This window comes from Lathamus discolor, chromosome 6, assembly GCF_037157495.1.
Source record: "Lathamus discolor isolate bLatDis1 chromosome 6, bLatDis1.hap1, whole genome shotgun sequence".
Classification (NCBI taxonomy): Eukaryota; Metazoa; Chordata; class Aves; order Psittaciformes; family Psittacidae; genus Lathamus; species Lathamus discolor.
In genome coordinates, this window is record NC_088889.1 from 68,853,270 (window position 1) to 68,868,806 (window position 15,537).

Below are 15,537 nucleotides of genomic sequence, written 5' to 3' on the forward strand. Positions count from 1 at the left end.
AACTCTCCATTACATCCTGGGCATGACGTGCTGTGGTATGTAATACCTCTTTGGCTAGTTTGAGTCAGGTGTCCTGTCTCTGCTTCCTCCCAGCTTTCCCTCCTCCCTGGCAGAGCATGAGGCTCACAAAGTCCTTGGTCAGACTAAAACATTTGAGTGGTAACTAAAAACATCTGTGTTATCAGTGCTGTTCCCAGGCCAAAAGTCAAAACACAGCACTGCACCAGCTACCAAGAAGGAGAAAAATGACTGCTACTGCTGAACCCAGGACAGAAACTCATCCATGTTAGTACAGCACAATATTCTCTAACAATACAAAAGAAACACCCTTAGAGTGTTGTTATAAACAGAGCTTCCCTATGGCAAGAGTGCACTAGTTATCTCTCCATAGGACTTATCTAAAGCCAAATGAGTTATTGAAAGCTTTCTGCTGAGTTAATGGACCCATGTGAGTATCAGTCATCTGATGCGGAATAACTCTGGTTTGGTTTTGCTGGATTGACTGAATACTCTCCTAGTCTTCTGTTGACTCATCCAGCAGAGCAAAAAAATGCTCTCTGATGCAGCAATAGCCTCTGTGGCACAGATTACCTGCTGCCAAACCTGGCCAACAGCCTACCAAGGGACTTGAAACCAATGTTTCTGCATTTCAAGGCAACTCAAACTAAACAACAATTCCCCTGACAGTTATAGCAACAGAGATGCTATTGACTGCAGTTAAACAAGAGAGTGCTACTGGGTGCTACTCGCGAAGGTAAGTCCTGTCCTGCCTTTTAGCACTTGACACGTAAGGATCTCAGGAAACGAGAGACCAGGATAAGAGTATTTTGTGTCTCATGTCATCCATTCAGGCTGACTTAAGGCCAATTTTCAAGTATATTTGGAAAAGCAAGAGTATTGTCCTGAAGATACTCTGCAGTGAGAAGACAAGCACCCAGTGCAGCTGGTAGAAGGACAGAGTGGACTTGGAAGCAGGGAATGCTTCAGAGCAGTGAGTATCAACATATTAAGTGCCAGGTAAGATGAGGAGGGTCCAGGACTGCCCAAGGTCCTTATCGCAAGTCACACCTATTGCGCTGAGCATCTGCTACATCGTCTATAAAAGGTGACATAATGTGACATGACCCCAACCCAATTAATATTTTCATGTTTCTTTAAAAGAAAAGTTCGGCAAATTTGCTGATGACACCAAACTGTGTGGTGTGGTGACACATGGAGCGAAGGGGCGGCATCCAGAGGGACCTTCACAGGCTTGAGAGGTGGAACTGTACAAACCCCACAGAGTTCAACAAGGCCAAGTGCAAGGTCCTGTACCTGGATCAGGGCAAACCCAAGCACAAACACAGGCTGGGTGGAGAATGGATTGAGAGCAGCCCTGAGGAGAAGGACTTGGGGTTTTGGGTGATGAGAAGCTTCCCATGACCTGGCAGTGTGTGCTTGAGCCCAGAAACCCCTGTGTGCTGGGCTACAACCCAGAGCATAAGCAGCAGGTTGAGAGAGGGGATTCTGCCCCTCTACTGCACTCTGAGGAGACCTCCCTGCAGTCCTGCATCCAGCTCTGGGGCAACAACACAAGAGGGATGTGGAGCTGTTGAAGAGAGTCCAGAGGAGGCCATGGAGATGCTGCAAGGTCTGGAGCAGCTCTGCTCTGGAGAGAGGCCGAGAGAGCTGGGCTTGTTCAGCCTGGAGAAGAGAAGGCTCCTTAAGGGTAGACCTTAGAGCAGGTTCCAGTGCCTAAAGGAGCTACTCGAAACCTGGAGAGGGGCTTTGGACAAAGGCAGGTAGGGACAGATGATCTTTAAGGTCCTTTTCAACACAAACCATTCTAAGATTCTACAACAGATTATGTCATGCCAGGTAAGATATTCACTAATGATATTCACTAATTATATTCACTGAGAGCAGAGCAAGCTCTTCCCTAGAACATACCTGAAAACTAATCCACCACACACCTTCACTGTTCACTGACTCAGACTGGTGTTTCCTGCTAGCAGTTATGCCTATCAATTCACCAATTCCAGGCCATCATCTGAACAGCACTAACATTGTTTACTGACCTCTGTGAACAGCTGACATTTTGTACAGCCCTTCCAAAGTGCAGGTGCCACACTAAAAATACTAATGTTGTTTTTCTGAATGCTAATTTGGTTCACGGAAAAGGAAAGAAGAGGGTGTGTAGACTAGATTGCAGAAATAGGACTGTCTTTAAAAGAGTGACTGTATTACCAATTGGCTGCCTCTTTTTCAGCCACATGCAGTGGTTCTGGAAGAGAGGCAGCAACCTGCCCTTTGAAATTGCTACTTCACTACTGTGAATCTTGCTGCATTATTAGTATTATTATGGGTCAACTACACCACCTTGAACTGACAGATAAACTCCAGCCACAAATTCTAAATGCATCATTTTTAGTGAAAGCAAAGACTTGGAACATTTGTTCTAACCACAGCAGGACATTTCTGCAGTCGAGTTGCCTGTCACAGACAGGGGAGGGAAAGAAGGGAAGATCAGGAGAGGGTGCTGCTATTTCTTCCCCTTGAAACTGAGATTTCTCAGAACTCTGTTTTTCTATCCTTTAGGCACCACATTTCCAATAACATGTTTCAGAAGGGCTTGTTCTGAAAGGTGTGTTTGGTTCAAAACTGAATGCTGCTCCAGGAACCACTGAAGAGAGATGTGAAGGAGCTTATGGGATGACCTGTCAAAATCATTTGGTTTTCTTACTTCGTCTTCTCTACCTGACTGGAAATCAAATTAGCATCTAAACTAGAGACTGACATGTAAATTCTAAGACTTCTTCTAAAAAATATATTTCAATTTTTCCACAGACATAAGATATCTATGTTGTATTTTGATAATACTTTCTGATTCTGCAGTAGATAAGGGCTTGCTTTTTTTATTTGATTGACTTGATGCAAGGAGAAGCCAAAAGTAAAGGAAGTTCTGTGAGCATTACCATACAAAATGAGGACTGAGAAAGGGTTAAAGCACAGTCCAATATTCAAACATCATACGGAACTGCACAACTCCACAGTAAAATCTGGACGTGGATTCCTTTCACCAAGGAAAACCATCTGTCAGCATAGCTTGGTGCACCAAGAGGAGGATGTTCATACAGGTCATACCACATTTTGGCAGAATGTTGGCTGGCCACATAACTTTCCATGCTATTTCTTGAAAAGATGGCCCAAAGATAAAATGGGACGAGTCACCCTCAAGTCCAAAGAAGTTCCTTCATTTTGAAAAGGGCAATACATGCAAATAGAGAACAAAAAAACCTCATCACTCTCCTTTGCAAAGGTCTTTAGCTAATCATTACTGAATCTTTGTAGGGAATAAGATAAATAAATCCCAAATATAGAGCATTCAAGCCCAGTAGTGACTACACAAAATGAGACAACTTAAGTCTTTGAATGAGTGCAGGATTTTGGCAAGCTTTCAGAGCCCCACTGCGTCCCCAACGAAACCATTGCAAATGAGGGATAGTCTTTTAAATGGTTATCACAGGTGTTACAGGTCAGGAATTTTGACTGTGGCCATCATTACTATCTTCATAAACAATTCCAGTGCTATGCAAAATGAGATGAGAACCACCTACACTCTTTCCTCCTCATATCAGCGTGAGACGTGTATTTATTACAGATAATTTGTAGCCTATTCAGCTGAAAAAGCATTTGTTCACTTGACTAAATGGCAGTGGGGCCTAGAAACTATACACTGCAGTTTCCAACTACAGAAAATCATATACATGTAATTTTCCAAATCAAACCAGAGAACAGATGCAGCCCATCAAAAATAAAATTATGAGATCATGTAATTTATCATGTTTCAAAAAGCAAGAAACTAAATAATGCACTTTTGAAGCAAACTCCCAAACTGTTACGCTAGAAGAAAGCAACCCAAGACAACTTATTTTTCAACAATAAGCAGGGTAAAAACCCGTGGCAGTCAATACATGCTTTAAATCAGTAGCCTCCAGTAAACGAGAACATCTGGAGCAGCAAATCTTGCTACCATTCTCAGAAGTGACAAGACTATGATTTACCTGAGAACAGAGAAACAACCTGACAGCATCACAGGAAGAGACTGAAAGAAGCTTCCCATTCCAGAGGAACTTTCCTGAATAAAACTGTCTTTCACTCAACAACTTCATTAACATGCAGAACTCAAATCTCTGGGAATGGGTGACCTCAACAATGCTAATGGACCTTTCCTGGTGAATGCAGGTTAAAGTTATTACTGAATAACCTGCCACAAAATACCGTGGGATAAGCCTCAACATACAAGGGCTTTTGCTTATGTGAGACTGAACATGGAATAGTTACTCAAACAGCCACTACTTCATTTTAAACCATAGTTCAGAATTTAACATCGTTGTAGACTTCATCCAGAGTATTATTTTAGTCACTCTGTGACTGCATTTTCTATGCAACAGCACAGCTTCCAGCACAGCAGCTTCTTAGTGACCACGGTAAGTTTCTACTCCACAGTTATCATCATCAGAAATGGGAAATATTAAAAAGTTGCTTTGGGGAAAAAAGTTTCTGCCACACCAAAACAGTGCAAATGAACTTTATTTAAGAAAGATGCAGGTTCCAAGGAAACAACTGGAAGCTACAGTTTTAAAATTCAGCAGTATCCAAATTAATTTGATTGTGCCCAATTCAAACCGACCTGGTATTGCAATATACACCACACTTCTCTTTAGAAAGATAACACCCCTTGATATCCAATTGAAAAACCTCATTGGGCTTAAAAACTGTTTTGGACTTAACAGCTTCTATGTGTCAGGGCTTCCTGCCTTTGAAGCCTGCTGGAGCACAGGGCAGTGCCAAGTCCACCTAGCACAGGCCTGCTCAGCACCACACAGGGTTAGCTCAATTGCAGATGATGACTTTGTACCTTGAATCAGACCCAGACTTCCCAAAACATGAACCTCTATGGTATAACTCTACTTTCAGGCCAGCTGTGAACAGAATACATGCAATGCTGTACACATGTCTCCAACGCCCACATTTGAAACTGGTTAACCTGTTTCTTGAACCCATCAGAGCCTGACCCCACTTACAGAAAATGCAGTTGTAATGAGGACTCAGCCCAACCCAGGCTCCCAGACTTGTCTCCAAATCTATGGTTCAATAACAAGATCATTTCTCCTTTGTCTGGTTTGAATAAAGAGGAATAAATTTAAATCCTGAGTAACAGCCACAATCTCTATCGCCTGTGCCTGCTATACATTGCTGCCAGCATGAGGTGGAACTGGTTAAGTATTTGCTGCCTGATTCTTTTATTACTGTTATTTTTTTTTTTAAGATTCATTAAAGGAAAATTCTGCGTAAAAATAATGCAAAATACAAAACCAGGATTAGTGCTTCTATTGCACAATACTTATTTTAAATACATTTATTACTGTAACATACAACTATTTCTGGATGCAACAGGCAATGAACCAAGTTTCTCCTGAGCTATGTTATCACTGTGCTTTTTAACAGGGATGTCAAAAAAATAAATCATTTCAGCAAGATAATGAACCTGCAAGAAGTAACTCTCATTCTATTATTTTGATTTTATCTAAGTTCTGGATTTTTTTGTGCAAGCACTTTAAATGAATGCTCTCCCATTCCTGTCAAGCAGCTTGTCTTACCACTTCACACTTGTTCAGTACATCCCAAATACCTGTTTTCTGAACCACTTGCATGCCTAATGATAGTGCCTCACTGGAGAGAAGGAACATTAGGGAATGGGGAGTGCACACACGGAAAGCAAGTGTCAGATTATCAAAACCACTTTCCCATCACTGTGAAGGCCGCTACCTCACGCAGCACAAACACTGAGAACAAAATTTTAGGTCTGAAACTTTTCTGGCAGGGCAGACTGTAAAAGATCAAGAAAAAAATCCAAAGTTCACACAAAAGACATAGATTGTACAGAAGTAACGATTCTCTGGGCAAAACAAAACCCAGTTTCCTGACAACTATTTTACTATCAACCCCTTTCAAGAGGTAGGCAGGACTTTCCTATAGTTTTTATGAACTCCATAATCTTAGCTACAAGACATGCTGTCATCATCAAAGTCAACATTTCCCATGACCTTCCCTCGGGATAACATGTGCATGACAACATAATTATTCCGGGCTGGAAATCATTCTCCTATTGAATACTCCTGTTGCCATCTTTCCACTTGAGAAAATAGCTCACAGAACCCAATTCTAAACATGATTTCGTGTCAAGCTGACTTATTTCCATTTCAATACATCTGCCTGATATTTTCCTTCTTTGCCACACAGGTGCACCATCAAAATAAGCCCGGGATCAGCCTTCCTGGAGCGCTGGGATTGACAGATGTTATCCAGTGATGTACAGCTGGGCCCAGTGTTTCAGCAGCTCCTCGCATTCTGCCCAGAGATTGCAGAGAAGGTCCCTTAAAAACCTCTGTCAGGAATTAGACCAATCTACTTCCCACTTAAGGGGTTTTAGAGCTCATTTTGCTGACAGGTATTAAAAAGAATCACTGGATTTACTGTCTAATGCTTTCACACTTGTTCTCTTTTCTAAATAATGTGTCAGTCCTGTAGACATCACTTCTCAGCATTAATACTTAATAACAAATGGTTTGAAGGACTTTATACATTTTCAGTTTTGCTTTCACAAACTTCTCTCAGCTCTGTCCAGAAAGCTTCTCCTCCCAGATAATTTCTGATGCTTCAAACCACAGGTAATAAAATTTCTTCTCACTACATGTATGATCTCATCTCAGCCTTTGCACTTCACACACCAGCCAGCCATGGGATAGAAAAATCACAGAATCCCAGACTGGTTTGTGCTGGAAGGGACCTTAAAGTTCATTCAGTTCCAACCCCCTGCCACGGGCAGGGATGCCTTCCACTAGACCAGGTTGCTCCAAGCCCTGTCCAAGCAGGCCCTGAACACTGCCAGCGATGGGGAAGCCCCAGCTTCTCTGGGCAACCTGTGCCAGCACCTCAGCACCCTCACAGGGAAGCACTTCTAACCTGAACTTTCACTGTTTAGGTTTGAACCCATCACCCTATCACTACAGTCCCGGATGAAGAGTCCCTCTCCAGCATCCTTGTAGGCTCCCTTCAGATACTGGAAGGCTGCTATGAGGTCTCAACGCAGCTTCTCTTCTCCAGGCTGAACAGCCCCAAATTTCTCAGTCTGTCTTTATATGGGAGGTGCTCTGGACATGAAGAGATCATGTCCTGATCTACAAAAACCCTCAGTGTGTTCACCACAGGGCTTCTTGAGCCAACATCCCAAAAGGGTCATAAACAGGAAAGGTACCTCATAGCACTTCTACCTGACTCACTTGTGCCTAAATTGTACACCAGTACAGAGCCAGCTTGTATGTGACATTTGGTATGGCACAGGGACCAATTCAAAGGCAAGGGATACACACAACACAGTGTAATGCTGTTATTGCTGTATGCTCAAGAGCTCACCTGTACAGGAGAAATCATCCACACGGACATATCCCATGGCACAGTCACAACGATAGGATCCAGGCAAGTTAACACACACAGTGTTGGCATGACAGTAATGCATCTTGGCAGCGCACTCATCGATATCTGTAGGGAAGAACCACCAAGGTAAGTTATAGTCGGGCGTAGGAAAATATAACATGACACAATATTAGAGTAAGAGAAAATAAGTTCCATTTACAAATCCAAAGGCAATTTGGTTTAACTCCAGCACTGGGGCCTACAAAGATGCTGGAGAGGGACTCTTCATCAGGAACTGCAGTGACAGAACAGGGGTTAATGGGTTAAAACTTACACATGGGAAGTTCAGGTTAGATATAAGGAAGAAGTTCTTTACTGTAAGGGTGGTGAGGCACTGGAACAGGTTGCCCAGAGAAGTCGTGAATGCTCCATTTCTGGCAGTGTTCAAGGCCAGCTTGGACAGAGCCTTGGGAGACATGCTCTAGTGTAAGGAGTCCCTGCCCATGGCAGTGGGGTTGGAACTAGATGATCTTAAGGTCCTTTCCAGCCCTAACTATTCTATGATTCTATGATTGGCTGGGGCCTGGAGCAAGCTGGTCTATAGTGGAAGGTGTCCCTGCGCAGGGCAGGGGCTTGGAACTAGATGAGCTTTAAGGTCTCTTCCAGTCCAAACCATTCCAGGTTTTCATGAATAAAGAAGGAGGCAAATTTAGTACAGAAGTATTCCTTAAAATAGACCTAAAATTCCTGTGTCATAGCAATTGGTTCCTTCTGCTGTTCTTCATGAAATCTTGCATTTTTTTCACTCTGAAAAATTAACACATACCTTTGGGGTTTTTTCTGTGACAACGCTACAAGACAAAAACTGATGCAGGGTTTTCAAATACATAAAATAGCATCACAGGTGTGCAGCACTGACAATCCTACCTGCCTTACTGGTAACCTAAAGCATGAAGGCACAGTGCCTCTGCACAGAAGGCAGTAGCTACAGTGAGGGACAGATAGGACATGGCAATGTCTGCCACAGCAATTCAGCAGATTCAACTGCAGAGTTGATGGGTGGGTGTCCCAGTCCCCCAGACTCACTGAAGTGCTAGGACAATGCTCTTTCCCTGCAACGCAGGAACTCCTGCGGCACAAGTGGGATCAGGGACAGCCCATTTTAAGCTGCTTTACATCATGCCAACGGAACAAAAAGATGACTACGGAGCACTAGAAACTTGACCCCATATCTGTTTGCTTGAGGATCTCTACTGCTGTTGCAATTCCAAAATTCAAAACCGTTTTCACAATAGTGAATCAAACCCATCATTGATTTGCCTGTTTAAATATCCCAAAGCTTGGTGATACTGTAAACTGTAAAATCTTCCCCCTTCTTTCCCCACAAAACCAGATATTATACTAAAGAATTCTCTTGATTTGTTTTCTCAGCAGGATAGATTTCCTGCTTAGTAGCACAGATTTTACATGAAGTAATTCATGGTTTTCAAAAGATTAATTGTAGTATTCCATATGTCCACACAAGGAAAAATGAATCAGACTCATTTTTCCCCCTCTATTACCCTTTCCTTGTTACTCATTGCTAACACTCAAGTAAGGTATTAACTGACAACACAGCTGAAGAACTCCTTTGACCAGTAAGGTTGGTCATCACACAGTGTGGTCTCCTCCCACATCCCTCTGCACAGCCATATACAGAGATCAAGCTACAGTCTCTCTTCTCCCTCCCACCACCTGGTGCTTATGGAGATACAATGGAGGTGCTACAAGGGGTGAGTACCATAACATTAGGATTTAACACCAGAATAGGAGGGTTAACCTCTGCAGTGGAGGGATCATTGTGCACATGCTGAGCTCTTTGTTGCCTAAATTCAGGTGTCCTTTTTAACCTTCCTAAACAGAAATAGCTGCAGTTGAGGTACACCCACATTTTCCAGTCTCTGAAAATGAAACACATGCCAGCTACACTCACACTTGCTATACTACAGACATCTGTCTGGTAGGAACTACTAGCTAAATCACTGTGTGCTGGCCACCAAACAGCTGTCAGTTGGCAGTGATTGCTGACTGCTGCCAACTTGGGCTGAATTACAAATGATGGCCTGTAGGCAAAAGACTTGATATACCACAGCAAAAGCCTTGAACTACCCACATTGCTGTTGTTTCTGCTGCAGTGCCACCTGATAAAATGAATTTTAAGAAGTCAGGAGCATCAATATATGGAAGATAAAAGCCAAGAAAAATCCTCCCACATGTCTTGTTATCACACCACAGAGCACTAGAGCCACTTGGGAAACACTCAGGTATTGACGTGTGTTCACGCTGTTCTGTTTGCAGCCTCTTTATAATAGGCTTTTGGAGCGTAACTTTGAGGAGTTTTGTTCTTGCATATCTAATAATTTTCAAGCATGAAAGGGAAAGGAACAAAAAGATGTATGAAAAGAAAGCAAGAATGTCAAAACAGCAACCAATCTGCCTGAAAATTAACCTTACCGGCTACCTTCTATCTCCAGCTGCCTCACTGAGTGCACTGGACAACACTTCTCTTTCTTCCCCCAAAGCAAAAAGAAAGGATTAAAAGTCTCAAAGGTGAAGGAATTTAAACTTTGGTTCATTGCAAGCAAAGTCCACATCACTGTAGCACAAAATAGGAGAATACCAGTGATACAAAGAAAATCCACAGCCTCTATGAAAATATTGCTGTGGGAGTATTTCTCAAGAGGAGACTCAAAAGGACTTCAAGTAATGGCTGCACTAGAGAGGACTGAGAACAACTGACACCGGGTTGCTGCAGAAATCCTTGAGTCCAGGAGGAAAATGCTGGGTCTAACAAAGGCAGCAGAAGGAACAAAAGATCCCTCTCTTCAAACTTGGCTCATCTACTTAACTCTTTCTGCGATCTCTCTTTGGGCATCTTCCATAAATCCTTTCAGTATTTCTCCTTTTCTTTACCTTTGCATCAGCCTCCTACTAATACACATATTTCCCTTACAGAGAATAACACTGAGAGGTCAAAACTGGCAATAGCATTTTCTTATTAAAGCCTAAAGGGCAATGCTAAAACTGTTGTACTGGACCGCATCTCTTCACATTCCTGTAAAAGGTTAGGTATTCATCACAAAATGCTTTGGGTTTTTACTTAATACTGTTAGAGTAAAATCCACAAAGCACCCAGTGGTATAGATCAGCTCAGCTGTAATGGAACTCAAATTGTGATTCATGTGTATAGATTGCTTGTCGCATTTGAAATATTAGAGCTCATCTTTTAGTGGTCTTCTGAGGTGATAAAAATATATGATTTATGTTTCTCTCTAGACTGGTGAAGTAGTTTGTTTTTCTTTTCCAAAGGTATACTTATGGTCTCTAAAATAAGACTTGACACAGCATAATGATCATTCACATTTCACCAGCTGCCATCTCCATAGGCTACCTCTTTGCAACAACAAAGATGTTTGGGCTTCAGCTTTCCAGTAAGGACCATAATATTACAGGGTGGGCTGGTTTGGTGAGCGAGAGCTGTTCTTCTGGGTTCAAGTGTTTCCTTAATAGTTAACAGAATACATACACATGAATTATATTTTATTATTTGTGCCAGTGGAAACAAAAGCATCTCAGTGCAGCTACCTGCTTAGCACCTGCCATGCCTTTTGCCACACAGCAGCTACTCATCATCTCATACCAACCAACCGGGCAAAACAAGATGGCATGGAAACACAGTACAAGTAGCATTCAACCCATGGCCAGTGAAAGAGGTTTTCAGGTGCAAATGTACTTTACAAACCACTTGACTCTTTTCATGCCCAACTTGGAATCCTACTGCTAAATATTTATAATACTGAAACATGACAATAAGATACCAAATCACAGCTAGGGCCTCTTTTACTGTTTGTCTCCTCCAATGAGTCTTATCAAACCAAATTCATCTCTGCCATAAAGGGGCACCATTCCTGTTAACGACAATGGGAATACTGTCCCTTCACCCCAAAGCTCAAAGGGCTTTTAAACTGTTTTTAAACTGGCTTTTAAACTGTTAGCCCTGTAATAGCCACAAGTGAACAATCTTGAAGCAAAGCACACTATCTCTGAAATTGCAGACCACTGTTTGCATGCATTTAATAATAACCCATGTGGACATGAGCACTATCACCACCTGCTGTTTGGGGCTTCAGAGTTTAAATACTGGAAGACAATAATATTCCAATCAAAACAAAATTACTATGAAGTGTTCCAGAGCACCAACAGGTGTGTAAGTCTGCTAAGTGTCAGAATCATTTAGTCCATTTACAACTGTCTCCCAGCTAATTGCTCTCATGTTTCTCCAAACTTGATCCTAATTTTCAAGCCCTCTGTAAAGAAGCAAGGACAGAAAATCAAAGATGGAGGGGAGAGAGGAAGGACAGGATTGCAGAAAGCTCTGATGTCTAATTCATGACTCCCACCTAGAAAATATTATTAATGGGGGAGTAAATTCACCTCCCCTCCTTTCATTCAAGTTAATACTATGCCTTGACATGACCTGTATTAAACCCTGATCTAAACATTTTGGGGTTTAATAATGCAGTATCAACCTGGGTTGTTTTTTAAGTAACATCAAATCTTAAAATATATTCCCAAGCTGATGAAATCATATAGACAAAGTTTGCAAGACACTGTAGCACAACAGTACTGGAACATAAAGGAGGTCCTAAAATTTCAGTCACCTTACGCTCCCACAAAAAGAAACACATGGAATTTTCACACCACTGACTTAAGAGTAACCTTGTTCATTGTATTCTGGTTTGTTCTCCAAATGCTCCCTGATTCTGTCCTCTCCTGCCCTTATCTCCTTTCCACTGCCAGGCTCACCTGACTTCAGCTCTGCTTAATTGTTTTGTTTTAACCCTACCACTGCCTATCCTCTTTCTCCTCTAACATCCCCCAGACCTGGTTTTTACCTTTAGCACACAGCTGGTTCCTCAAATTGTGGAAAACAACCCTCAAGGAGCCACAAAGCATAGGACAGCAGAAGTGAGCAGTTACCTGTGAGCTGGCAGCAGCTCAGCTTCCAACAGTTGCCTGAGTAAGAAAAGACTAATTATGGGCTGCAGATGTTTAGGCCAGCTTTAAAACTGCTCACAAGCTTGGACTTCTTTATAGCAATTCATCTCCTCCACACAGGGCAGCAGTATAAGCACAGGTGACCCTCATCATTCCTCTGACTTGGATGGATGGAGCTGCTGCCCTTTTGGAGGCAGGGAAACAACCCAAACCAAAAGCAGGTAAAGCCAAAAGAACATTCCCCTTTCAACAAGGCTGAGAAACATTACCCTGATGCCATTAAGTAACTAAGTAGCAAAAAAGCCTTCATAAATTAGGGCTGGTGTAGCATCACCTGGGAATCCGTAAGAAATAAAATACTATTAATATAATAACATCAGGATGTACAATCACTTTGACTTTTAGAGCACCATTAAAATGGTGCAGCCTCTTCCTCTGGGCACAGCGTAAAAGTGCTTTACCTTGAGATACCTACTTTAGGATCAGGACAAGAGTATCAATATTCCAAATCTGCTTTCTGTCAATTTAACTGTCCTTCTAGGACACCTCCATCACTAACCAACAAACATTTCAACACACACACTCACATGCAAATCCCAGCAGGAGAAGTTGTCCACTCTAGGACTGGGAGTACACAGGGGACTTCATGGGTTATAGAACAAATGCTTTATCCCTCAAGAACAGGACTAGGGAATGAACCAGCAGGGATCTGTGCTATCTTTATCTATAGTCAGAGCAATATTCTTGACAATGCTGCCAAGGACACTGCAACAGCTGAGAGATAAATTCAGAGAAAGACAGAAGATAAACTCAGAAAAAGACTGCAATTCAAATACAACGCATTTCAAAATCTCTTCATAAAAATTTGAAATTAGAAATAAGTCCATGTAGTTCTAAGTCCCATGCTGGCATCAGCTTGTTCTTTCATATTAGTTTTGACTCAAAATTACCTCAAAACCTCTTTGCTGTTCTCTTTTATTATTTCTTAGAGGTGGTACGTTCAGGAGTTCACATGATCAGTTCTTTCTTCCATCATCCATACTTATTCAAAGTTAGGAAATAATCATATTTGTACATTCTACCTTTCTCAGAAGTTTTCTTAAAGCTCCACTCCAAATTCTGGAGTAAATGAAAAATTTTATAAGGACAGTGCTGGGGTGCCCAAGGTTCATCCTTGCAAATGAAATAAATGCCTGAATGGCTGCAGCAGCATGTCTCCCAATAAAGACAATATTGCTTAACTGCAGTACAGGAATCATCAAACCATAGAATCAACTAGGTTGGAAAAGACCTTTAAGATCATCAAGTCCAACCTTTAAGACTTGAAATGGCACTGTTGAGTTTCTGGCAGCTTTTCTACAGGGATTTGAATGCATTTCACACACGCTGACATGGCAGCCGCTTCCACAGGTGACTCCTCACCACGCTCACTTACACCACACAAAATGGTGGCTGTGCATGCCATGGGCCTCGTGCTTTTCTCCTCCTAGGCCCCACCATATCAGTCCACCCAGAGGCTGCTAGGAGAAGGTGGAAGCAGCAGCCATACTCCCGTTGGAGAAGTTAAAAGGTTAAAAGGGTGGTGTCATAGTCAGGGGTTTGGGTGTCTTGAACACGGGACTGAAGTTTGTAGGCCAGGTCTACCGGGGGCTGGTGGAGCTGCTCTGGTAAAGAAGGGGAAGAACAGTTTTGGTAGGAGGCTTGCCAGACTGGTCAAGGAGGCTTTAAACTAGATGTGTTGGGGGAGGGGGGCATCATTCCATCCCAACACGCCCAGTCAGTTGCCAACACCTATAATAAATGCTCGGAACAAAGTAGATACATTCCAGCTGCTCCAGCCAATAAGCTGGCTTCATTTGGAGCTCGGCTCAGATGCCTCTACACAAACACCCATAGCATGGGGAACAAACGAGAAATTAGAGATGTGTGCACGTCTACGGGGGTATGATATAATAGGCATCACAGAAACATGGTGGGATGGCTCCTATGACTGGGGTGTTGGAATGGAAGGTTACAGGCTCTTTAGAAAAGACAGGCCTGGCAGATGGGGAGGGGGAGTTGCCCCTTATGTTAGGGATAGGTTGAAGTGTATGGAACTCTGTCTGGGGACAGGTGAGCAGTTTACAGAGAGTTTGTGGGTCAGGGTTAAAGGGAAAACAGCTGTGGGAGACATTAATGTGGGGATCTGTTACAGGCCGCCTGATCAAGGAGAACCTGTGGATAAAGCACTCTACAGACAGATAAAAAGCCTCATGCTCACAGGCCCTTGTCCTCATTGGGGACTTCAACCACCCTGACATCTGTTGGAACAACGGTACTGCACGGCACAAGCAATCCAGGAGATTCCTCAATTGTGTGGAAGACAACTTCCTTTTGCAAGTAATAGAGACAAGGAGAGGTGCCATGCTTGACCTTGTGCTCACCAACAGGGAAGGGCTCGTTGAGAATGTGGTGCTCCAGGGCAGCCTTTAGATGCAGCGATCACGAGATGGTTGAATTTGAGATCCCCAGGACAGTGAGAAGAGCGTGCAGCAAGCTCACTGCCCTGGACTTCAAAAGAGCAGACTTTGGCCTCTTCAGGAACCTGCTTAGTAAGGTTCCATGGGATATAGCCCTGGAGGGCAGGGGGGCCCAAGACTCGTGGTTGATATACAAGGATCACCTGCTACAAGCTCAGGAGTGCTGCATCCCAACTAGAAGGAAGTGCAGCAGGAGGGCCAGGAGACCTCCTTGGATGGATAAGGAGCTGCTGAGGAAAATCTGAAGGAAAAAAGAGGCTTATAAAAAGTGGAAGCAAGGACAGGCGGCCTGGGTAGAGTACAGGGAGGTTGTCCGGGAAGCTAGGGACCAGGTTAGGAAGGCTAAGGCCCAGTTAGAATTAAACTTGGCCAGGGATGTTAAGAATAACAGGAAGGGATTCTACAGGTACATAGCAAACAAAAAACAGACTAGGGACAACATAGGCCCCCTGAGGAAGCTTTCGGGAGAACTGGCTACACAGGATTTGGAGAAGGCTGAGGTTCTGAATGACTTCTTTGCCTC

General features: G+C 43.0%; 1 protein-coding gene across 5 annotated transcripts in view; it reads right to left on the bottom strand.

The window, feature by feature from the left end:
• Positions 1-15,537, bottom strand: part of NELL1 (neural EGFL like 1) — a 306,821-nt gene that overhangs the window by 153,121 nt on the left and 138,163 nt on the right. For 3 of the 5 annotated variants that reach the window (XM_065683410.1, XM_065683409.1, XM_065683407.1), the window contains exon 13: positions 7,459-7,584. The exons of the other annotated variants lie outside the window; for them this stretch is intronic. In XM_065683410.1, coding sequence (XP_065539482.1) covers positions 7,459-7,584 — 126 coding nt within the window. The remainder of the gene's footprint in view (positions 1-7,458; positions 7,585-15,537) is intronic. 5 annotated transcript variants of the gene reach the window in all.